At 36.3% G+C, this 26,931-nt stretch overlaps 1 protein-coding gene across 1 annotated transcript in view; it reads right to left on the bottom strand.

The window, feature by feature from the left end:
* Positions 1–26,931, bottom strand: part of GMDS (GDP-mannose 4,6-dehydratase) — a 702,352-nt gene that overhangs the window by 401,121 nt on the left and 274,300 nt on the right. The window contains exons 5-6 of the mRNA XM_045841727.1: positions 16,010–16,202; positions 15,053–15,157 (exon numbers count right to left, since the gene is read on the bottom strand). Of these exons, the coding sequence (XP_045697683.1) occupies positions 15,053–15,157; positions 16,010–16,202 (298 nt within the window). The remainder of the gene's footprint in view (positions 1–15,052; positions 15,158–16,009; positions 16,203–26,931) is intronic.

Raw genomic sequence — 26,931 nt, 5'->3', positions numbered from 1 at the left:
GCAATTGTCTAGCAAACTGTGAAGGGTATTCCGCAGTTTTGGTAAAAATGTCCAATGCTCTCTTACTCCCCAACACACACACAGGCATGCAATGATCTTAACCTAAGGAACTGCTTTGTTCCAGGCAGACTCTCTTCACTGTGACCCTTGCAGATTGGTCTGCCCTCATTATATTTTGGTAAAAGCCTACACAATGGCCAAATACGTTCTTCAAGCACTAAGTCATTAACAGCAGGTTTTCATGCAAGGCTTTGGTTCCTCCACTGAGCATGACAGAATGCTGCTGCTGTGGGTCTGGAGTGCTGTGGCTAATTTGTGATCTTCTTTTTCTTTCTTTGTAACCAGTATTTTCTTACAAAATAAGTTTTTTCCCCTCCCTGCAAAGGGTGAGTATAGCAGATTAAATGGATTTTTTAAAAGATTTTATTATTTTTTATTTCTAGAGAAAGGGAGGGAGAATGAGAGGGAGCAAAATATCAAGTGTGGTTGCCCCTTGAGTGCCCCCAACTGGGGGCCTGGCCCACAACCCAGGCATGTGCCCTGACTTTAGTACCCCAACCCTTTGGTTTGTAGGCGGGTGCTCAATACATTGAGCCACACCAGTCAGGGCAGATTAAAATGGATTTTAAATATTCCATCTAGAACTCTCTTTTGTGTTTAGAGTGTAGTCTTTAAATGAACTCTGTAAGTAAAATACACAACAGAAGTGTAGAACATTATTCTTATTGATACTTTATCTACCTTAATCTTAGCACACCTTATCTACCTTAATGACCACATCCACCTCTGAAAGCTCACCTTTTTAACTTGCTCAGGAAAGATAAATTGTTTATCTCTTTATTAATTTTCCATTTTATCAGTCCTAGTAATTTTTACATTTTAAATTGTGACGTGGAACAAATTAATGCTCTTTCTCCAGATACATTAGCAGTTGCAGTGGTAGTAACATATGCAACAATCCTAAGTGAAGGCTATTATCCCATTTCACAGATCAAACAACAGGCCCAGAGAGACTAAGAAACTTGGCAAAAGCCAGTCATTTAGTAAGTGATGGAAACTAAATTGAATCCAAGCAGCTGAACACTTCTGTATCCTCACCTGAACCTGAACTAATTAAAAGAGGGAACAAAATTGCATAATAAATACTGGGAAAGAAAGCTTTGACTCAAACTAAATTTTGAGGGGGGGAATGCCATTTTGAAAAAAAATTACAGCATATGCTATAATTAATAAAATTTAAATTATAATTGTACTTATGTGCTTTTTCTTAGTATAACCAAAAAGTAAAGTGGCTTTGTTTTCTGGTTTGTAATTATTTTGACAAAATAACATTTTGTACTTAACATAAGGTTCTTACAGGACCATTAATAAAAATATCTGAATCATTTTTCAAAATACTTGAAGGTTTCATTAATATTCCAAGAGTCTTTCAAAGACCTTTGGTGTTTACCCACATCCTTCCCTATTCATCACCATCCTTTTTTGCCTTCCCTAATTTAAAAATGTTCACTGGTTTAAGTGCCAGAACCTCATTTGTAAATGTGAATCCAGCAATTCTCCAGTACTACTCACATTTTTTTCTTTTTGCAATTCATGGATGTCTCAGTGACTACTCTAATTCATCTGTGAATGTCATTAGTATATTCTTAGTTTTCTGTTCAGAACCATCAGTAATTGGCCAGCCTGCCTGGATTCACATTTCTCACTGTTCTAATCTCATGCCAGTAGCTACCAGAGTCCCACGAACAGGACTCCAGCCGTCTTTCACCTTAGAAAGGGAGAAGTAAACAAACTAGTACTCTAGGACTCAGTACTGAAAATACAGGAAGAGGGAAGAAAAGAGTGAAAAGGAAACAAATGCTCAGAATCTACCAGGCACTGTATTAATCTTTGTCACATATGCTCTGTTATATTGCCTTTATAATGTATTGTCTCTGATTCTCATCATGCAACTGGCAGGTGGGCATTATCATCAATGTAGAAGAGGAAACCAGGGCCCGAGTACGTAACAGGGCCAAGCTGAATCCACCCAAGTTTGGCTCTGAGTGGCTTAACACACTCTTAACCCCTGTGGACACTGCCTGCTTATACTGTGGGAGCTGTGCTATGTGAGACCAGTCGTCAGTCTGGTTGCAAATGTAAATATCACAGACATTGCAAAACACTAAAAAAATCTTAACAATCCTGAAAGCCTCACCTTGGTAGGTGGGAAAAGCTTTTATTTTGTTTAGTGGCCATAACCACCTCAATGAGACCAAGTATTGCTTCAACAGTCTTTCGTATTTAACAATTACACCTCATCTTGCAACAAAGAATGATTTATGCAGACAGCTCTGTGATCTCCAAGTGTACATGTCATCTGTGAAGCATCACAGTCTACAAACTCGATGATGTCACTTGGTACTCAACCAGAAAAGCCACCTAGAACCTGGTGGTACCAAGGTGAGTGGCCAATAATTTAACCCTTTACACACAAATGGTATTGTGTAAAACCTGTAATGTTTTGCTGAATGGTAACAGGAGGTTACTTCATTCCCCAGCTAAACTTTTTTCCTATAAATTAAGACTATGATGCTCACCAAAACACACACACATACAAAGCAAGCAAACAAACAACCACCAGGTATCTTTATAACAGATAGAAATACAAACAAAATATTGGGCTGTTTGATATTTGTTTACTTGTTTCCTCATGCTAGTGTAGCAGCATGATTTGAATTTGCTACTCAGATTAGCAAATATTAACATAGTAATTTGTGAAAGAGTATGTACACACACATGCACACAGGGAGACAAAAAGAGGGAAAGAAGGAGAGGTGGAGATAAAAGAGTACTTTCTGCTTATTGGTATTAAATAAAACCAAATTCCAGTTACTTGACTTATATCATGAATTCTATTATCCTCTAAAGCATTAAAAATATCTGTGAATTTGAATTATTTTTTAAAAATTCTCAAATAAAGCAAACCTCTTATATTAATATTACTATAATCTATGTATTGAAAGGTGATTTTGAATCCATTTTAATGGTTGTCTTATAGCAAAGCTAAAACATGGACTCTATAACTTATTTTCAAAGGAAAGCCTTGTTCTTGTTATAATTTATAACAAAAGATAATTATGTTCACTTATTTTGGATATGAAGAGAGTCATGGGCCTACCTGGACTTGGTTCTGTAGACCAGTGAGTAACTGAAGTGAGAATTGTCCAAATAATTAGGAGAGCCCTGAAATAACAACCCTGTTATCTGATCTTCCCCAGCTTGGGTTTGGCATGCACTTGATCAGAATATTTAAGGCCTAAATAGTTTCACATGGAGGTATTTAAATCAGAGTGCTTTTCTCCTGTGTTTAGGTAAATGTTCACTAAAGCTCTAGGAAGGAGTTACTACAAAGTACAAGTGATATATAAAGAAAGCGAAGATCCTAGTTTTAGAAATTACATTCGTCTAGATTTGGTGAGAACATTTGAGGGTGAAATCTATGGAAGTATTTTCACACTCAGTACTACTGGTATTTTGGGCTGGGTAACTCTTTGCTGTCAGGCTCTTCTGTGCAATATAGGATGTGCTAGAGCAACCCTGGCTGCCACCACCCCTCATCTCCAGTTGTGATAATTAGAAGTAAAAGTATCTCCTCATATTCTCACTTGTCCTCTGGGGGCAAAATGACACCCTCCCCATCGTCATTGCTCAACCCCCCCGTTGAGAACCCTATGCTATCCTCCAGTACATTAATCTTATCTTTAAAGCAATAAATAAAAAACAACCTGTAGAAAAAATGGAGAAAAATATCCAAAATTTTACTATGACAACTTTTTCATAAATTATAGTTTTAAAATTATAGAGATTAATTGATTATAATAAATAGTTGAAGATTTTAAGAAGCAAAACACTTGGTAGCTAGAAGAAAGCTTAAGTCTAAAATTCAAATCCACAAATTCATGAACCTTAAGACATCAAGATTCTCTCAGTTGGGTGAATACTATGTTTAGACAGATATATATATGATTTCTTATGAAGCCCATATTTAAAGAAATGTGCTGTGTCATCTAAAAATGGTCCAATATCTAAAGAATAGTAGTGCACTATCCATTTGCAGTAGTTTTAAACTGTTAATTATGGGTACATTTAAAGTACTTGGTAACTTCTTATTGCCACATGATTCTCAATGTATTTTGTATTCTATTTCTCTTCATTGATAACTTCTTGGTGATACTCAAGTTATTTGTTTCATACAACATTTACATTTTAATATTATAAAATTAATGCTTTATTATGACTATTTCTGCTAAACATCTAAAACATATTGCCTTTAATCAAAATAAATAATATCTTTTACAAAAGGTAAGAGCAACTGAGATAGATTTCCAACTTCATTTGCTTCACTCCATGGTATAAGTAACCAAGTCTGCCAAAAGGGGGTAGAACTGTTCCAGTTTCACCTCTAAAATTCATTTATATGTTAACTCTACACATATGAATGTTTGTGTCATTCTTCCATTCTCTGGGATTATTTCTAGTCTCAGTGTTGATACCTGTTAGTTTTGTAACCCTGGACAACTCAACTTCATCAGTTTCTTCATTGACAAAATAAGTGGGATGGAATGATCTTTACATTCCTTCTACCTTATAAATTCTGAGGGTACTTGCATAGAATACATACAGGTGGAGGCTAACTGTCTATTTCCTAAAAGCTCTTTCAAAAATGGAATATTAGCTATACAACATAATTAAAATATGCATTTTTATTTTTTAATATTTTATTTATTTATTCTTAAAGAAAGAGATGGAGATAAACATCAATGCATGGTTGCCTCTCATGCGTCCCCCAACTGGGGACCTGATCTGCAACCCAAGCATATGCCCTGACTGGGAATCGAACTGGAGACCCTTTGTTTCACAGGCCGACACTCAATCCACTGAGCCACACCAGCCAGGGCTGAAAGTATACATTTTTAAATTAAAAAAAAAACTAGAAAGATAAAAGTATATGCATATTTTTATATACACATAAAAAAAGGAAGTGAAAAAGTTAGAATGCCTCTAAAAGTAACTTCAGGGTATTAAATCACTATGTCACATGCAACAAAAAGAGCTCATGGGTATATTTTTTACTATCGTGATGATGATGGTGATGATAATTGCCAAACTACTCTTATTCCTTCAGTTAGGAAATTATAAAAAGTTTCTCTTAACTAAGAAAGAAATTTAAAATAAATTAAGCACATAACATGCATCACTCTGTTAGTGGTATTCATTAGGCTGTCTTGGAATTCAAGAGAAAACAGGTAGTCCAGTAGCTGAAGAGCTCCCGAAGGAGGAAAGCACTGATGAAGTTTCTCTAGAAGGCTCCCTGGTCCCAAGAGCAGGTAGCATAGTTACATATCACACATGGAAGAGAACATGATTTAGGAGTCAAAGATGGAATAAGAATGAAAAGAAAAATACCTACTGGAAAGAGATAATACTTCATACAGAACAAAGTAAATGTTCCGTTCTTAAACACTGAAAAAGAGGGAGGAGAAGAAAGAGGAGGGTGAGATGGGAAAGGGAGGAAGGGAGAGGACAGAGCAATGGGGGAGGAGGAAAGAAGAGAGGGATGAAAACTACAGGGAGGGGGAGGGGGGAAGAGAATAGAAGAAATAGCACTGCTACCATGAACTATGATTTCTTACTTAGACTAAAGGTATCCAGGGGATGGAGCTAATCACTGCATGTGACTCACTGCTAGTAAACTAATAACAATAAGGTAGGTTCATTTAGCCAAACTTTACTTCTTCAGTTGATTATGAAAGTAGTAGTCACTATAATGTCCAGACTTACCTAATGCACATTAAGACAAGCTGACATAAGAAAAATATCCTCATAAGAAGACTGAAACTCTTAAATTTACCTCCTCCTCCAAAACCAGTGGCATCCATGTGAGAGTGAAAAGTAAACAGGCCCCACTTGTGAACCAGCAGACACTTGAGCCTCACCTGCCAACACCAGACAGCAGAGAACTTCCAAGTACACTCCTGGAGTGGGCTTTTTCCTCAAGGACAAAGACTCTGGGAAGTCTCTCACACCCTAACTATAGGAACCTATGACACTCATTCTACACTCGTACTGAAAATGAAAAAGTCACATTGCAAGAAAACAAAAAGCTCAATCTTATGTGCTACAGTTATCAAAGTGAGAAAATCAAGTCAATTTTAACCATTGATTTTTCTGTCTGCTGAAACTAGGTGAGCTCTCTCTTTTTGTTTACTCTTAATGATCATGCTAAATGTTTTTTAAATTTGCAATATATAATTTATTTACAATATATTTTATGTTATTTATAATTTTTAAAGGTCAGCAAGTTTGTATTTGTGGCATGCCTAGTCTGCTGATACAAAAATAAAACATAATTAGCAAAATGGCTTAATTATCCAGATGATTAACAGTAGGTATTCCTGTTACATTATCTTCTAAAGTAATAAAAAAAAGAATTAGAAATCTTACTGTTAGCTTTAGTAATAGGCTTGCTTTAAATGTTTTGGTTTGTAAAATAACCTTAAATTGAAGAGATTTTATTACTAACAAACAATATATTTGAAAAGAAACTCTAATATCCTGATTCACAAGCTACTGCAAAGTAATTAAAAAATGTCTCAGTATTTCCCCCTACTTAAATTTATATATTTAACAGTTTTAAGCCATCAAAACCTTGACTAGCCTTTCAAAAAAACTTAGCAACAAAAGCAAAATACTTTGTATATGATGTTTTGATTAGGACAATAAATACAGACTTATTTCCTAAATGGAGAACATATAAATCTATGTTTCTAACAGAAAAGTGTCATGACTGCCACATTTGTGGCAAACAGAAAAATGTATTTATGCACATTTAGAGATATGTAATTGAAAGAGTCAGATAAAGAATTTGAAATTTGGAGAAACCATGAGTGGAAAAGTTTTCAGACACATGTGAAATTTGTGAAATTTATTTATATGGCAAGTTCCCTTTTAATTTAAATAACAAAAACAAAAAGGAATAGTCCTGATGGGGTGGCTCAGTTGTTAGAGCATCATCCCATACACCAACAAGTTGTGGGTTCGATTCCTAGTCAGTGCACATACTTAGATTGCAGGTTCTGTCTTCTGTCTGGGCACATACAGGGGGCAATGGATTGATGTTTCTCTCTCACATCAATATTTCTCTCTCTCTCTGCCTCCCCATCTCACCTTCCCTCCCTCTTCTCTCTCTAAAATCAGTAAACATCATCAGGTGAGGATTTAAAAAAAATGAAAAAAAGAACAGTACATTTTTTCTTTTAAAAAGTTGAATGCTTATGAATAAAAGTACCTTGTTAATATCTGTAAATATATGATACATAGTAGCAGTTAGTCACAGAATATATGATACATACATGGTCATGCCTTTTATGGACATATATTTCTACATTATTATCTATTATTCATTATTAATTTGCAGTTATTTTTACTACAGTGCCTCCATTTTATAAAAAAAAAAACCTAAAGCATAAGCATATCAATCATCCTGCCTTATTTGAAAGAATAGCTAGATAGATGGTTGACTGAGGGAAACAGAGACCAAGTCCCTTAATGGATTTATTCCCCAGATCACTGATTTCCAAATGTTAATTTTATGACAACCACAGGTGATCTGAACTATTTTTAGCAGTATTATAAACTTCTCTTAACAAGACAAAGTAAGCATCTTAAAAAGAAAATTGTGGGGCTTCTGACCAAGATGGAGGCATAGGTAGACACACTATGGCTCCTCGCACAACCAAAAGAAGGACAACAAATTTACAAACAAAAAACAACCAGAGCTGACAGAAAATTGAACTGTATGGAAGTCCAACAACCAAGGAGTTAAAGAAGAAACATTCATCCAGACTGGTAGGAGGGATGGAGACAGCCAGCCAGGTAGAGAGGACTCATGGCAAAGCATTGGCTAGCGGACCTGGTGAGGCAATGGCTGGCAGACAGGGCTGTCCCACATTTGCATGCAGATAAATTGGGAGGAACAACTGGGGAGCAAGATAGACCACAGGACCCAGAGTTCCAACCTAGGTAAACAAAGCATCAAAGCCTCTGACTGAAAACACCTGTGGTGGTTGAGAGGGCAGCGGGAGAAACTCCCAGCCTCACAGGAGAGGTCATTGGAGAGAACTATAGGGTCCTGTAAAGTACACAAGCCCACTCACATGGGAATCAGCACTGGAAGAGCCCAATATGATTGTGGGTAGTGGGGGAAGTGACTGAAAACCGGCAGAGAATGGAGCAAGTGCCATTGCTCCCTCTTGGACCCCTCCCCCACATACAATGCCACAATGTAGTGAGGTGGGTTGCCCCACCCTGGTGAATGCCTAAGGCTCTGCCCCTTAAAATGTAACAGGTGCTTCAAGACAAATAAATATGGCCCAAATAAAAGAACAGATCAAAGCTCCAGAAAAAATACAGCTAAGCAATGAAGAGATAGCCAACTTATCAGATGCACAGTTCAAAACACTGGTAATCAGGATGCTCACAGAATTGGTTAAATAAGGTCGCAAAATAGAGGAAAAAATGAAGGCTATGCTAAGTAAAATAAAGGAAAATGTATAGGGGACCAACAGTGACGGGATGGAAACGGGGACTCAAATCAACAATTTGGACCAGAAGGAAGAAAGAAACATTCAACAAGAACAGAATGAAGAAATAAGAATTCAGAAAAATGAGGAGAGGCTTAGGAAACTCCAGGACATCTTTAAACATTCCAACATCTGAACCACAGGGGTGCCAAAAGGAGAAGAGCAAGACAAGGAAATTGAAAACTTATTGAACAAATAATGAAGGAGAACCTCCCTAATCTGGCAAAGAAAATAGACTTCTAGGAAGTCCAGGAAGCTCAGAGAGTCCCAAAAAAGTTGGACCCAAGGAAGCACACACCAAAGCACATCATAATTACATTACCCAAGATTAAAGATGAGGAGAGAATCTTAAAAGTAGCAAGAGAAAAGGAGACAGTTACCTGCAAAAAAGTTCCCATAAGAGTGTCAGCTGATTTCTCAAAGGAAACCTTATAGACAAGAAGGGGCTAGAAAGAAGTATCCCAAGTCAAAAGGCAAGGACCTATATCCAAGATTACTCTATCCAGCAAAGCTATCACTTTGAATGAAAGGGCAGATAAAGTGCTTCCCAGATAAGGTCAAGTTAAAGGAGTTGATCATCACCAAGCCCTTATTGTATGAAATGTTAAAGGGACTTATCTAAGAAAAAGAAGAAGAGCAAAACTATGAATAGTAATATGACAATAAACATACAACTATCAACAACTGAACTTAAAAAATAAATAAATAAACTAAACTAATAACTATAACAGAAATGGAGATCACATGAAGGGTTATCAGTGGTGCAGGGGTTGGGGGAGAATGGGGGAAAAAGGTACAGGGAATAAGAAGCATAGATGGTAGGTAGAAAATAGACTGGGGGAGGTTAAGAATAGTATAGGAAATGTAGAAGCCAAAGAACTTATATATATGACCCATGGACATGAACTAAAGAGGGGGAATGCAGGTGGGAGGGGGTTTGCAAGGCAGAGGAGAATAAAGTGGGGGAAAAGGACAACTACAATAGCATAATCAATAAAATATATTTAAATTTAAAAAAGAAAAGAAAATCACAAAGGATTGGAACGGAGAAAAGACATAGAATAGTCAAAGCACGGAGTGAGAGCTGCTGTAATGAACTATCTATAGACTTTTGGTCAGTTACTAGTTTACCTGGTTCTATACCTCTGCATTTCAGTAAGCACAACAGAACCTCAACTGACCAAAATGCTTCAGGAATTCTGTTTGTGGATGGTTAACTATTGATTCTCTTTGAGTTTAATATTTATTTATTTTATTATTTTTTTAATCTTATGACTTTTTTTGAGATTTTATTTATTTTTAGAGGTGAGGGAGGGGAGGAAGAAAGCTAGGGAGAGAAATAGCAATGTGGGGTTGCCTCTTGCATACCTCCAATCAGGGACCTGGCCGACAACCCAGGCATGTGCCCTAGCTGGGAATCCAACTGGCGACCCTTTGGTTCACAGGCTGGCACTCAATCTACTAAGCCACACCAGCCAGAGCTGACTTAAATATTTAACTGAAAATCTTTTTATAAGACTACCTTGCTAGCTTGGGAGAAACCCATGTTAAGTCCAATTGAAAGGGTTTTTTTTTGTTTGTTTTTGTTTTTTTATTTTGAGGATCTAACTACTCCAAAGCTGGGACCAGTAACTGTTTTCTTAAAGGGACAGAAAGTAAATATGTTAGGCTTTGAAGGCCACAGGACTCTACTGTGAAAGCAGCCATAGATGTTCTGTAAACAAATGGTTATGGCTGTGCTCCAATAAAACTTTATTTACAAAAATAGGCTGGTGGACTGGATTCGGCCCATGAGCCATAGTTTGCCAACTTCTGGTTCAGACTGTGTTTATATTAAAAAACACTTCTTCCATATTTTTTAAAGTCAGAAATTCTCATGGGATATTTCTCATGAAGTCAAAAGGGGCATTGTCAATTATTTTTGTTAGAGAAAAAGTACATGTCCCGAAAAGCTGCATCATTTTGTGGTCTACTAACTGGGCATTGTGATTATACACTTCAAACTAGATTGAGGTTTACCACTGCACCATTTACAAAAAAGAGTGTTTGCTTACTCTGATAGCATGGAAAAGGGGACTGATGCTCATCCAATTTAAGAAAATAAACTCCTAGTATATAGCAATTGCAGTTATACAAACTAAGATAATTAATTAATAAATTTTACATATGTATTAAAGTATATCAGACTGAATTTTTACTTAAAATAATTTTCCTTCAATTACTATATGCATGAAATCAAGAAGATACTTATTTAAAACTATCCTTACAAATTCTTACTAGTCTTACTAGTCAGACTGCTTAGCTCTCAAGTCAGTGAATTTTTACTGAAACATGAGATAGTCACTCATTTACTCATTGATAAATATTTATTCAATACTTACTAGCAGACAGACACTGTGTTAGATGCAGAAAATTTAAGTGTTGAATACAGTCCTCCCACTAAGGAATTCTCAGTGTGGCAAAGAATATACTCAGAAAAACACAATCAATTGTGACAAAACAGCAATATTATTGTCAAATTAGTCTAGTATTAAAAATAATTTTCAAGTTTCAAGAGGTGCTATGTTACATATCTCATCAAGCATTACATCATTTTCACATATACCTCTATAATTTTTCATTATCTAGTTATATAAATGAAATAAAAATGAACTATCATTGATTTCCAGATAGATAATAAAACTAAACAAAATGATATACGCTATAAGGTTAAGTATTTAATAAATATTTAGCAAAAGCCCTGAAAGTAGATTATATACAGAATAAGCCTATTTCTATGCTTACAACCAAGATACCCAGAACATTTCTGAAGGAATGCTAACAGTGGGCCTGAGGATAGAACTGGGAGTCAGAAAGAGGAAAAGAACTTTTATTTTTCTCCTTATACCCTCCTCTACTGTTTACTTTTCTTTTAAATAAAAAAAAGTATTGATTTTAAAATAAATTTAAAAAACCAAAGGGATTTTAACATCAATATGTAAACAGAGGTCATTGGGGTTATATTTATCTTTTCTTTCTACAACTAAGAATGCTTTTCCCTATCCTAACCTGATCCAAAACAATGAACTTGTACTTATTTTTTGCAAATGGAGAGTTTAAGGAGAGAAAGGTACAGAAACCCAAGCAACGTGTACAAACATATTTGTGACCAAAGAGGAAAGGAACATCATCTGAAGAGATTTCTTGAGCATCCCCTGTACCAACTGCTGCAAGAATCACTAAGTTCTTCCTTTCTCTTTTTCCTCTACTAAGAACACCCAGAACCACAAAATTAACTTTTAAAAAATGATACTGGCTGCTTGTTGTTTTCCTTTGGAGCAACAGAGGACAGACGAGGCTCTTATATTTTCATAGTACATCATGGGAATATTTAACTTACCCAATTACAAAATAAGAATGTACTGACACTAAAGATACCTTTATGAACCTGTCACTTAAAATTTTTTTCATGACTTGGCTTAATTATATAGCTATATAATCATATAAAATTTCACTGAGAAAGCCAGTGAAATTTACTAGTTTGGGGGCATGAAACAACTTTAATGGTGAACTTCTCATGTATTCTCAAACTAAAAGGCTGATAATAATATTTAACAAAAATTCTTAGATTGTACAGACAGTTTTTAAATTATAAAGAGGGTTCATGTTTTCAAAAGATTTGTCATGCTTCAGTAAATAAGAAATAATAGGAATAAACAATTTCTTATTTAAAACCCAATATTTGGAGCAAGGGACTCATATGTTTTTAACAGTCTCAGGAACAAATATGTGAAGACAATACCACAATACAAATAAATATGTTTTTAAAACAAAAACAAAAATATAAACAAAAACACAATAATGATTCTAAAAGGATGGAAGCTAGGGGTGGGCTACCTATGGCCAAAGACAACAGAAATTAATTCAGTCCTCTGTATTCCCTGAACTTGAGAACAAAATGCTTCATGACTGCTGACTGACTTTAAAAAAGGTGTCCTTTTTGGGAAAAGGGAATTACCCTTCTTTATAAAAGCAATACTAAGAGTACTTAGAATTACGGGATATCTTTTTAAAAAATGCCTTATACTTAGTAGCAGAGAGACAAAGAGCAGAGGGAAATGCTAGCACTCAGCAACTTCTCCGATTAGTTACCCTTAATAGTGAAGAACAGCTATATCTCTGACTTCGTGTTTGCTGAGAGTTTATTGAGAACATATTAATATGCGTGTATAAATTACTTAGAATCTAAGTAAATTTAGTTTAAATATGTAGTACCAAACTTCATTTAGGATATGAGGATCAATATGCAGGGTGGGACAAAAGTGGGTTTACAGTTGTTCATATTGAAAATAATATAATAATAAATAAATAATAATAAAAGAATGAACTCTGATTCACACACAGCTGTGAGCCTGCTTTTGCCCCACCCTGCATTCTCACTCCAGTTTGTTCTGCTTTCCCACTGGGTCATTGGGCCCCTAAAATTTTATTCCATATGTCATTGCTCATATTTACACATCATAACTGGAGTTCATGTGCATGAACTCTAGCTCAGCAATCCAAAGCAGAGATTCCTCTTTTTATGTGAGATTTTTATTTCTACAATTCTGTTCATTTTACTTGCTTATATTTGTAGATCCCTTACTTTATTTCACAGAATATGTGTTCATCAAATGCACAGAATGACTAAGATTTCCTTACATGAAATCGGAAGGCTTTTGAGGTCAAAATTTTTATGATAAGTATTCCTTTTCCAGTATTTTCAATGTTGTGGTATCCAGTCCTTTTGGAAACTTCTGGTTCCCTTAAGAGGCAGTCCTACTGTTTGAAACTCAGAGGTGAGCAAATAATCTGCTTCCCGCCTTTGTTCCTGCCTCTTTTCTGGAGCAGCTGACAAAACAGTCTGTTTTGGGAATGCTCATTTAGTCCTTTCTTCTCCAGGTAAACTCCTCCTGGTCTGGATAGCATTCTTCATACAACAGGTCACCATTCTGATTGGCTTCCTTTGAATATATTCCAGCTTTCAAAATATACTATGAAATATGGAATCTATAATTCAGCCAGGAATCTAGATCTAGACTGACCAGAGGAGGAGACTGTGGCCCTCTCCTGTTCTCTTGGGATATAAATGCTTGGGCTGCATTTATAGAAATTTACTAGTAGTTTCCTTCCTGTGACAGTTGATAATGAGTCAACCAAAATACTCCAGTGCTTCTCACCTGAAGTGTCATAATATGATGATAATGATCACAGTTTGGTATAATACCTTGTGGGGGAGGTTGTGGACCCAGTGTGTCTGTGGGTCCTATCTAGATCACTCAGCTAATGTCAGTAACCATTTGAGTATCCAGGTTTTCCTATTCTCTACTGCTCTTTTATCTCTTACTGAATTGGGCTGATAATGCAATGTTCTTAAAACCATTCAAAGATGTCTTTAGTATCAGAGTACAAAATCATCAAAGTGACTTTTTCACAAGACATTGTTGATGTTTCAGTCAAAGATAGACCACAAATACCACAGGTGGCCCTCGGGCCAAATCCGGCCCTCCACCTTGTTTTATCAGGCCAGGCACCTTGTTTCTACCTGGTGGCAGCACTGGGCTCTTGCTTAACTGTTAAGGAGTAGTTACACTTATAGAGTCCTAAATTACATTTGGCCCTTTGAAGGCAACTGCACCAGTTGACATGGATCGGTGAAAATGAGTTTGACACCCCTGACATATACAATGGTCCTGTAGGATTGTAATGGAGCTGAAAAACGCCTGTCACCTACTGATGTTGTAGCACAGTGTATTACTCACGTGTTTGTGGTGAGGCTGGTATAAGCAAGCCTATTGCACTGCCAGTCATATAACAAAATAGCACATCCAATTAGGTATAGTACCTAGTACTTGACAATGATAACAAACAACTGTGTTACTTGTTTATGTATTTACTAAGTATTTTTAATCATTATTTTAGGATGTATTCTTTCAAAAAAAGAAATCATTTCAAATGTATTTTAAAATATACTCTAGAAGCATAGTAATTTCTGGATGCCTGTTTAACTGAAATATAAAAAAAAAAACTATTGAACATCCGACCGATTCAAAGTAAAAATATATATAGAATCTATAAGTTAAGTCTACATTAAAAAGAGTGACTTCCAAAAACTCGTATTAGTTTACCACTTATTCCTTTGCATTCACACAAAACTTCATAATGCTTAAATTAAAAAGATGCTTGAACAAATTAAAATTGGAAAAATGTTCACTTCTTTATGTTGGGGGAAGAAACCTAAAAACCTTAAATAATTAAAGCTGGATTTTCTTCATTTACCACTTCTGACATTCATAATAGTTAAAATGTGAAATTTTCCAGGCTATTTAGTACAAATGCCAAATATAAATGCAACTCTTATTGTTTTGCTAAAGTGTGAAATTCTCTTTTCCATTAATATATTTACTAACCTCTTCTAGGACTCTCATGATTGAAGAGAATACCATTCACTGCAAAGAGATTATATGCCTCACGAAAATTCACCACAATCCAGTAGGCATACAGTTTGGCTGCCCCTGTTGAAATAATTTATAAAAGCAAATAAAAGACAGTGATTATTACAAAAGATAGTGTCTTATTATTAAGAAGCAGTGATTTTCAGTCATCTTAAACAAGTAACAACTTGTAAAAATTATACTCTATGATGTATTAAGATAGAAAAAAGTGAATCAACAGCCAAAGACAAAATAAACATTCTTTTCCAGTTAATCAGGTGTATAAGGAAATATTAAGAATTTCTTACTTTTGTAATACCCATGATTCCTTCTTTCACAAGCTAATTTCAACTGTAGTGTGTGTCATATATCCTCTTACACATTATTCCTTTTTCCTTAGTATTAAGGAATTAGAAAGTAAAAACTATGGGATCTTAAAATCTAGCTGCTTAGAAATTTTGTCACTGAAGTTTTTCATATTCATAAAAACACTTGTTTTATAAATAAAAAATATAATGGAACTTTTTTGTTGTTGCTTTTTTTCCTTCATTAAGGGTTTGAACTCAGGAAGACTTTCATCGGGGAGATAAAAAAACATGAAACCTTATCACTTTAGTGCAATATTTTAGAAAAAAGAATCATGTTTGGTCTCATTTGCCTTTCAAAGTGATCTGTATGAAAAGGTTGAATGAACATGAATTGGTGAGGTGAGGTGCTAATTTCACCCTGGAGGGAATGGCAGCAAATATTTCTAGTTAGCAATGTATAAAAGTATGCCTCTCAACAAGTCTAGTCACTTTAGTCGATCTTAATGTTAATCTCACACCCCAATGACTCCAGCTATGAGACAGGACAGAATTGGCAGCAACAAACGCACACCAACACCCACAGGGAAAGCGGCACATGCGCAAGGCCGCATGCTGGCACTCTCACCATATGGTGACCGAGGATAAAAGGGAGTGGTCTCCTTCTGGGGTATTTCTTGCACTTTCCCATAAAGTTCACTTGTTGAAGCTTGATAGAACTTCACAGAGTTGATAAGACCACAGGTCTTAACTGCATCCAGAAGCCGTAAAGTGCCAACTCCATCAACATCTGCAGTATATTCAGCCAAGTCAAAAGAAATCTGGAAACAGCAGAAGGCAGTGCTACGTTAAGAGTAACAGCAACAAAGATGCTAACAGGGGTAACAAAGACTTTACATAATTTCACACACTTAGAAAAGTTACATTCATGAGAAAATATTTTCTAATAGAATAAAAGTGTGTATAGTATCTATTTCTAATACCAAATGGCTGGAAAATACCTTTAAGAAATAAGCATCTGTAAATGACGTACATTATAACCACACCTACCACATCATAATTCTAGGCTGAATTCCCTAGGGCAGTGTTTCTCAAAGTGCAAACCCCTGCTCATTGGCATCATCTGGGGTATCCCTAAAAAAATAAAGACTACATCACTCTTTTAGGAGTTAGGGCCTAAGAAATGCACATTTCTAATAAGTCCCTGCTAATGTTACACACAGAGAAGTTTGAGAACATGTGCTTTAGAACAGTTGATTTTCAAAAGAATTGTTTTCTTTTTATTTTAAATTAAGATACAAAAATGACTTTTTAGTATATTACATATATAAATCTTTTTAAATTGTGAGGCATGCTGAATACTGCTAGTTGTTAATATATATTAAATTGTATGATTTTGAGGGAGAGGGTATTAAGGGGTGATTCAATATTTTGCAGTTTTAACATTTTCTTTAAAAATAAATATGATGGGTATGATTTTTTCTTAAATTACTTGTGAGTACAATAAACAAGTTTATCTAATATTCAAATCACCTAAAATAATAAGCCTGAAAATGGCCAGTACAACCAGGCACAATGCATACAGCTTCCCTGCCCCCTGGTGAATGACCTCGGTGACCACCTGGAAAACCCCCTCACTAGGGTGAATGAGGTGACTGGCCTCCATCACTGCCTAGTCCTGACTGTCCCCTAAGCAGAAGCTGCAGCCTTGTCTGTGCACAGCCACAATACTTAGGGAACTTAAACGACTGCTAACCAGAGTCCTAAATGAGACCATTAGATGCAGGTCATACAGTCCTGTCAGTGAAGCTCATGTGGCAGCCATAAGATAAAAAGGCAAAAGGGTTTCACCCACAAACTTTCAAAGCCAGGAAAGCACAATTTGGAGCTATTTTATTATTTTTAAATAACAATTTATCGTGATAAAATTTACAAACCATAAAATTCACATTCCATAAAATTCAGCCTTTTAAAGTTTAGGACTCTTGTGATTTTTAGTATACTCACAGCTTTATGCAATCAATCATCACTATCATCTAATACAAAACATTTCATCATCCCAAAAACAAACCCTGTACCTATCAGCAATAGGCGTTTTCCATCTTCCATTCCTACCCTAATAGCCACTAAAACACTTTCTGTCTCTATGCAGTTACCTATTCTGGACATTTAAAATAAGTAAAACCATATAGTATGGGTCCTTTTATGACTGGCTTCTTTTATTTCTCTTGCATATGTACCTAGGAGCAGGGTCATTTGATAACATTATGTTTGACATTTGGTGGAACTGCCATACTGTTTTTCAATATTGCTGCAACATTTCACATTCTTACCAGCAATTAATGAGGGCTCCAATTGCTCCACACCTTCCCCAGCACTTGTGTAATCTGTCTCATTTATTATAGACATCCTACTGGGTGTGGTGCCATGTGTTTTTTTTTTAATTCAGATATAATTGAAAAATGACATTATATTAGTTTCAGATATACAACATAAAGATTTGATAAATGTATTATGGAATGATCATCACAATAAGTTTCAAATCTCCAATAGAGTATTATTACCTATAGTCACCATGCTGTACATAATATCTTTATGACTTTTTATTTCATAACTGGAAGTCTGTATCTTTTGACCACTTTCACCCATTTTGCTCACTGCCCACCAAGCCCCACCCTACCTCTGGCAACAACCAAACTGTTCTCTGTATCTATGAGCTTATATTTTTTCTTTTTTAAGATTCCACATATGAGTGAGCTCATAAGTATTTGACTTTCTCTGTCCAACCTATTTCATTTAGCATAATGTCTTCAAGTTCAATTCACATTGTCCCAAATGGCAGGATTTTTTATTTTTCCATCAGTGGATACTTAGTTTGTCTCCATATCTTGGCTATTATAAATAATATCACAGTGAACATAGGAGTGCATATATCTGAGTGTTTTCATTTTCTTTGGATAAATCCCCAGAAATGGAACTGATGAGTCATTTGGTACTCCTATTTTCAATTTTTTGAGAAACCTCCACAATGTTTTCCATAGTGGTTGCATCACTTACATGCTCACCAACAGTGCAAGTAGTGTATCAGCACTACCCCATGGAGTCTCCTTCATATTTTCTCTTTACATACTGTACTCTTAACCTCAAAATATAGATTAAAAAAAGAATGCACATTTTTTAAAGATTTATTTATTTATTTTTAGAGAAGGAAGGGAGGGAGAAAGAGAGAGAGAGAGAGAAACATCAATGTGTGGTTGCTGAGGGCTGTGGCCTGTAACCCTGGCATGTGCCCTGGCTGGGAATGGAGCCTGCGATACTTTGGTTCGAAGTCCACGCTCAATCCACTGAGCTACGCCAGCCAGGGCTAAGAATGCACATTTAAAAAATTCTGAAATTCACTTTAAGCTAGAGTCAAAAGGAAAAAACTGAAACAATTACTCTTCCCTCTCTTTACATCTAGTGTGTAAGTTTCAGAGGGGCAGGGCCTTGACTGTTTCTGCTCACCATAAAATTCCCTAGAATGACACACCAGTCAAAATGAAGCTGGAATTTAAAAATGCAAAGTCACTTGAAGAAAAGTTCTATTTGTTTCTATTTCTTTATGATGCATTAAATAAAAATATATATTTGACTCTTCTACAACTGTTAACAGAACTATTATCTCCTAAAGCATAAATAAACTGAAAAAAGTATCTGAATAAAAATATCAGTAAAAAATTCAAAGAAGAGAATTTCATAACAAATTGATGAATAAGGCCTAACTTCTTTCAAGCTTTTCAGCTGAAACAAGAAAAATACATGGATGAATTTAAAGAAAGGCAAAACTATCTCAAGAAATGAAATGGCTTTAATGCTGAGTCAAGATGTATGTAGCACAGGCAGATAGGAACAGCAATGCAAGGTCTGACCGAATAATATATGAGAGTTACAGGAAAACCTATTAACATAACCACCATTTCAGTCTATGTTCACTATACAAGCTAATGAAACTAAAAGCTTTTATGCAAGTGTCCAAGAAGAAATTGACAATACACCGAAACAAGACATGCTGATAATTATAGGTGATTAGAACATAAAAGTAAAAATAATGTAGAAATGAGGAAAGAAATCAGGTCACGTATTTCTGCAAAGCCAACAACTTGTCAGTCACATAACACACCTTTCAAACAACTGAACACATGAGTGTACACATGGACATCACCAGAAGGCCAATATAAAAAAATTCAAATAAACTACATAATTGGAAGCAGGAGATGGAGAAATCATTTTCTCTGCCAAAACAAGACCAGGAGCTGATTGTGGTGCTGACCACAGGCACTGTTAATATCAAACATTAAAGTAAAGCTGAAGAAGAGCACTAAAAGAGCCATAGTGTTCAAATACAAAGTAAATGTGTTCCTGATGAATTTGAAGTCCAGGTTAAAAAATAAAAGATTTGTACTGTAAACTTAATTGATTGAGAAACAGAACTGTGAATTAAAACTAAAAATATTATTAGGGAGGAATGTGAAAAGACAAAGCCAGAAGTAAAAAAGAAAGAAAAATCAAGATGCATGACTGTAGAAACATTAAAAATTATTAAAGACAGGTGAGAGACAAAAGTTAGATGTGACAGAATACTGAACACAGTTTTTTTTTCATTGCAATTCCCTAATGACATCACGTTGAGCATCATTTCATATACATTTTTACCATTTATAAATCTTTGGTGGTATGTGTTTAGATTTTTAGCCTATTTGTTAATCAGGTTGTTCATTTTCTTTCTTTGTATTTTAATTTTTTTATTTTTCAATTACAGGTGATGTACAATATTATCAGTTTCAAGTGTACAACCCAGTAATTAGACATTATATTACTTATGAACTGATCACCTGATAAATTTAGTACACATCTGAAATCATAGTTACTATGATATTGACTATACTTTCCTGTATATCCCTGTGTTTTACTTTATATCCCTGTGACTACTGTGTAACTACCAATTTGTACTTCTTAATCCTTTCATCTATTTTACCCATCTCCCCATGTCCCTCCCATCTGACAACTGTAAAAATGTTCTCTGTATCTGTGAGCCTGTTTCTATTCTGCTTGTTCATTTCTTTTGTTTTTTAGATTCCACGTAAAACTGAAATCATATAGCATTTGTCTTTCTGCCTAACATTTCACTTATCACAATGCCCTCTAGGGTCCATCCATGTTGTTAGAAATGGCAAGAATTCATTCTTTATGGCTGAGTCACATTCCATTGCATATTTTTACAACTTCTCCTTTATCCACTCATCTACTGATGAACACCTGGATTGCTTCCATATCTTGGCCACTGTAAATAATGCTGCATTGAACATATGCTGCATGTCTTTTTGATTTAGTGTTTTTTTGGGGTTTCTGTGGATGAACATGCAAAAGCGTAACTACTGGACCCTTCTTTGTCTCTTGTTACAGCCTTTGTTTTAAAGTATATTCTTTCTGGTCTAACTATTGCTAGTCCAGCTTTGTTTGTTTGTTTGTTCCCATTTTCAGAAATATCTTTTCTATCGCTTTACTTTCAGACTGTGTGTATCTTTTGATCTGAAATGTGTCTCTTGTAGACAGCATATTTAAGGGTCTTGTTTAATTATTCCTCAGCCACCATATGGCTTTTGATTAGTATGCTTAATCCATTTGCATTTAAATAAATTATTGATATATATGTATTTATTGCCTTTTTATTATAGATATTTTAGATCTCTCCCCCCACCTCCTTCTTCTTAAATAAGACCCTTTAACATTTCTTGTAATACTTGTTTAGTGGTGATGAACTCCTTTAAGTTTTTTTTTTTGCCTGGGAAGCTCTTTACATCTCCTTCTATTCTAAATAACAGCCTTGCTGAATAGAGTAACCTTGATTGTAGGTCCTTGCTTTTCATCACTTTGAATATTTTGCTCTAGTCTCCTCTGACCTGAAAAGTTTCTGTTCAGAAACCAGCTAACAATCTTATGGAATAACCAACTGCTTTTATCTTGCTGCTCTCTCATCTTTAACCTTTGGTATTTTAATTACAATATTTCTTGCTATGGGCCTCTTTGAGTTCACTTTGGGACACTGCATATCCTAAACTTGCATGTCTATTTGCTTCACCAGGTTAGAGAAGTTTTTCATCATTATGTTTCCAAATACATTTTTCATTTCTTGCTCTCGCTACTCCTTCTTGCACCTCAATGATACAGATGTTTTTACATTTGATGTTGTCCCAGGGGTCTCTTAAACTACTCCCTTTTTTAAAATTCTGTTTTTCTTTTTCTTTGTCTTAATTTTTTTTAGATTGTATTTGTTTATTTTAAGAGAAAGGGAGGGAGAAAAAGGGAGAGAAACATCATATTATTTATCCATAAAAAATGAAATGTTGCCATTTACACCAACATGGATGGACCCTGAGGGCATTATGCTCAGTGAAATAAGTCTGATAAAGAATAAAAAAATAACATATGATCTCTCTGATAGGTGGAATCTTTCCCCCCAAAAGAAAACCAACCAAGCTCACAGATCCAGGGAACAGACTGGTGGTTGCAAGAGGTAGGGAGTAGAGGGTGAGAGAAATGGGCAAACTGTTTGTTTGGTTTTTCTTAGTTTAAGTAAATTGAAAAAAATAAAAAGAAGAAAAGCCATTAAATTTCTCTTAGAACCCACATCCATAACATTAAAAGCTCTCATCAGCCATTTTTGGTTCTGCATGTACATATCCCAAAGGCATTATTGTTATATCCTCAATTATTCTATAGTCTGAATCACTCAATAGATTACTGACCACCACTATACTAAGTATCAAAAGTCCTTAAGTGTTTTTTTTCTGCCATCTGGGGACCTGTGGAGGCCTGCTGGGAACAGCACTTCTATACCAACCAATATGTCTAGAAGGCTGTGGTCAAAGGGCATTTTTGCTAGCTATGCACAGGGTTTCCAGAAGGAGTACATAGCTCTTTTTAAAATTGAAGGTATTTATACTAAAAGTGAAACTGAATTCTTTCTAGGCAAGGGACGTCCTCATGTGTACAAAGCAAAGAACAGCACAGTGACTATTGATGGCAAACTGAACAGAACAAGATAGTCTGGGGAAAGGTAAATCGTGTTCATGGAAATAGCAACATGGTTCGTGCGCAATTCCAAAGCAACCCTCCTCTTAAGGTCATTGACCTTCCATGTAATATTGTGTCCTTCAAGTCTTTAAACTTACTGAAAAGTAAATAAATAAAATGAAAAAAAAAGCCTCCTTAAGTACACTGAGGCATTAATATGACAATAGAGTTGGACATATAAATCAAAATGTGAATAACCAAATTAGCTTGGAGGTCTATTTTGTAATTTTAATAACTTTAATCTTTAAATTATTTGATCATGCATACACAAAATGATCTAACATTCCCCAAGCTCTCTGTTGGCAGGGGATGATGGCACAGGAGTGAGTAGAGGGATTATTTAAACCAGAAGTATTTAACCAAGAGTCTTAAAAAACTAAACTAAGGGATTAAAGTATTTGTTACAGATAATCCAGAGATGATGACAGGATTTAATATTTGCTGCTAGTTTCTACTCAGATTATGGTAATTTTGGGTGTTCTCTGTACAGACAAAATAATAAAAAGGTTACAAAAGTTCAGTTGTATATAAGGAGACTAAAACACAACAAAAATATTATAGTCTTCTTAATTATTATAAAGCATGACTTTTGTCTTATGCCTACTATAATTACATTTAGAATGGTCATTACTATACATAACATTAAAGTAGGAACAGAACACTTAACTTTGTACTGAATCGCTAATCATTCTTTAGTTAATTGAGTATCTGAACAAAAAAATGAGACATCAATGAAATGGTTAAATGAGAAGCTACAACATGGCCTTAGTTATCAATACTAAAGGTCTCAGTTATCCCCATGGGACAGTTCCTTAAAAAAATAAACAAATATAACTCTTTTAGGCAGGAAAAATAACTAGTTTAGAAAGCTTTAATTTCCTGGCATATGAAAGTGTTTGTAAGTCACAATATATGAGAGACCATAACAACAGGTTATGTGGGTAATACAGGTTTGCCCAACTATCTCAGAGTGTTCCTATGAAACCTTTTGTAAGCCTAAATGGCATAAAGTGAAGAAGCAATTACCTTATGACACATCACCTAACAGGTGCACAAAATAAATTAAGATAAAGCACAGATGCTCACAGACACAGTTTGAGACTCTGCTGGTTTGATGCAGAGAGGCTGAGTGTGGTTACCAGGAAGGAACTTGGCAGAGCCACTCTTCCTTCTCAGGGTGCACGCTGCTTCTATAAAGGCTGCTGCAAAACAAACACTGAATACTATCCTCACCTTTTCCCTTTTTTGTAAAAGCAAAAATCCTCTTTGGATTTCTTTCAGTTAGCAAAAACAGATACAAATGTAGATCTTTTGTAAGAGTGAAGTGATGTAATGAGAATTTTTGAAATGTGGGGAATACCTGTAACCTGTTCTCTGTCCCCTGGTCCTCCATTTCTCTTTACTTATTCTCTTACACAAGTAGCATACATGTGTCAATTTTAGAAGGAACAATACAGAAAAAAAATACCTAAGGCAAGGGAGAAATATACAAGTCTTATTTAAATAAGCAACCTCTCACAAGAAACCTAGATGTTTTGTTGAAAATATTTCATTGAAAGCCCTGGAAAGAACCAGGAGCTTAAAACAATCAAGAACTGAATGGCAAATAGGGGGAAAGGTGCATTAATTAACCAAGAATAAAATTTAAATAATGCTCAAGAAAGAATAAGGGATGTTTCAAGGAAAAATCCAAAGTCAATAAGAAATGCAACCAGGCACAAAAAATGCTGCTGGGAGATCCCAGTATAGAAGAAATGCAGAGGCCTGAGAGAGCTGTGGGAATTTGTTCTTTGCTGTGGAAGACACAAGAGAGACTCTGATTCTCAAATTGCCATTTGAAGCATGTAGGCACAAACAGTGGTAAATATCAAGTGGTTCTAGATCTAAGAAACAAACTAAAATGAAGACAAATCACTAAGGTTGAAGAGCATAGACAAAGCCATGAGTGATGCTGCAAAACTATATGCACTATGAGGAGAATGCCAGAAGATTACTAAAATGACTTTAATTCATAAAAAGGTAACTGACAGTCAAACTGAGGGGAACTCAAATCACCATGCTGTTGGACGTCATTTGAGAAATGAGAAATCTAGCAAAGAATACAATAATGGTCAGAATCAATGCATAAATATATGTCAAGGTAGAAAATAAAGGTGACTTTGTGAAAGTTGGTATTGCCTTGTGACTATTAATGGATAAACAAGCACAAGGGCAAGGAGCAGTAAGGGAGAAACCTATGGACATAATTCACCTAGATTGTCAAAGACCTTGACAAGTACCATAGTAAAGTGCATTTAACAAAGTAATTACAGTAATTCTGCCACTAGGAGAATCTTCTGTCTTGTAAGTACTAACAGTGGGCTCCTGCTCCATCTCCAGCATTTCCACGCCACCACAATCAGAAACTTAGAACACACAGAACACTGAAAGTAGGAATAAAAACATACAATCTGAAAGAGCAAAATACAAAAAGCAGGTCCTATCAGTAGTTTTGTTACAGGGTGCAGCCAAGAGGGGGGACCCCAAATGGGCATTTAAAATGGGGTCCAGAACTCAAGGTGTCTAGGAGATTTTAGGATGTCTTCACCCCCCTCCCCCTAGGGTGTGGGTTGTGGGAAGGGACAAATGGAGCAGGGCCATTGAGAGCTGTTTTGCATAGCAACAGCCTTGCAAGCTAAGCTCTGGCGTGGTCATTTAACATATCTATAGCCTTTGGCTGGTCACTTAGATATGCTAAATAGCAATGGCCAGGCTCAAGGCCAGGGGGAATGGAAGTAACTTCCCCACCAAAATGTGACTGGGGGGCAGGTCCCCTGAGTTACAGCACCTGCTTGGGAGCTGGGAGAAGATTGGCTCCATGACATGGGGTGACACCTGCCTAGACCCACGATGGCGACCAGAAAAGCTGGAGAAGACAGCAGATTGAGGGCAAGTGTGCCCAAGTGTAGGAGGAGTTGGAAATGGGGCTGCAGAGGAAGACTGGTACGGTGATTTAAACCCAGATGCAGCAGCCACTGGGGAGGAGAGCCACGCGCAGCCCTGAAAGAAGAGAGCCATGCACAGCCCTGAAAGAGGAGAACCATGCACAGCCCTGAGAGGGAGAACCATGCAGCTGTGGAAGTGCAGAGAGGATCACAGCCCTGAGACAGAGAGCCACGTGGCTTTAGCAGAGTGGAGACTCCCGCAGCCCTGAGAGGGAGAACCCCACAGCCTGGACAGAGTGGGGACTCCCGTGGCCCTGGGAGAGAGGACCACGTGCCTTTGCCAGAGTGGGGACCCCCGCAGCTTTAGAAGGGGGAACCACCACCTGGTTTTAGCAGAGATCCTGGTGACTCAGCTGAGGGTGCCAGGAACCCAGGGAGGTCTCCCAGTCAAGATGGAGTACTAACTGGGAAGAACCAGAGGACTGCCTGACCCATGGACTTCTATTTCCTTTCCTGAGATACGGTACTCTGGACTGGGCAAAGGGGGAAGGAAGGGAGGACTGTGTCTGTTTGTGGGGGTTTTAAAAGGGACTTTAGGGTTTTTGATAAAGACATTAGGTCACTACTTTAAGTTTGTATAGCATTAAATAAACATTTCCTTTCCTTTTCACGAATCTCTGGCATTGAGAGACGTCTTTCCTCGGGCGGCGGACATAACGGACCCGGGGCCTTCTTTCAATAATAGTATATCATCCCAGGCCCCCCTTGTTTGTTCTGTAACAGTTTTGGAACTATTCATATTTAATGTTTTGAAAACAATCTGGGAACAAAGGCACACGATGAAAATCTTCAAAACTTCCACTATTTTTTCAGAAAAGAGGAAAGTCACATACAGCATAATAAGATTTCCTGGAGCTACGTGAAACGCTTCTAACATGGTAACACACTTTGCTCTGGCTTGTGAGGCTCAGTGGATTGAGCATCGGCCTGTAAACCAAAGGGTTGCTGGTCCATTTCCCAATCATGGCACATGACTGGGTTGTGGGCCAGGTCCTCAGTAGGGGGTGCTTGAGGGGCAACCATACATTGATGTTTCTCTCCCTTGCTTTCTCTCTCCATCCCCTCTGTCTAAAACTAAATAAATAAAATATAAAATAAAAAAGGTAACACACTTCAAACTGAACCATTTGAAGATAATGCATTTAAGACAGGAAGGAAAAAAAATAATGGTTGGACCCATGTTCTTAGAGTTCTATTTCCTGAAGACATCAGGCTTTGGTTTGTCACTAAAAGGCCAAGAAAATGAGGAGTGTCGATAAAAAGAGCAGAACAAACAGAGCAAAAGGCTGTGTCCCTTTGTAGAAGACCATGATTCTTGCATCCCCAGGAGGCCACGAAGTCCTGGTAATCTTAAAAAAGTCACCTGGAACTCAAACAAAAATGTTCAAGAAAACAGAACAGCAATCCCATGAAGAGAGGATTAAAAAAAAGAAGAAGAAGAAGAAGAAAGAAA

This window comes from Phyllostomus hastatus, unplaced genomic scaffold (genome assembly GCF_019186645.2).
Source record: "Phyllostomus hastatus isolate PE091 unplaced genomic scaffold, TTU_PhHast_1.1 phas_contig_37, whole genome shotgun sequence".
NCBI lineage: Eukaryota > Metazoa > Chordata > Mammalia > Chiroptera > Phyllostomidae > Phyllostomus > Phyllostomus hastatus.
This window is presented reverse-complemented; position numbering and strand designations above follow the sequence as displayed.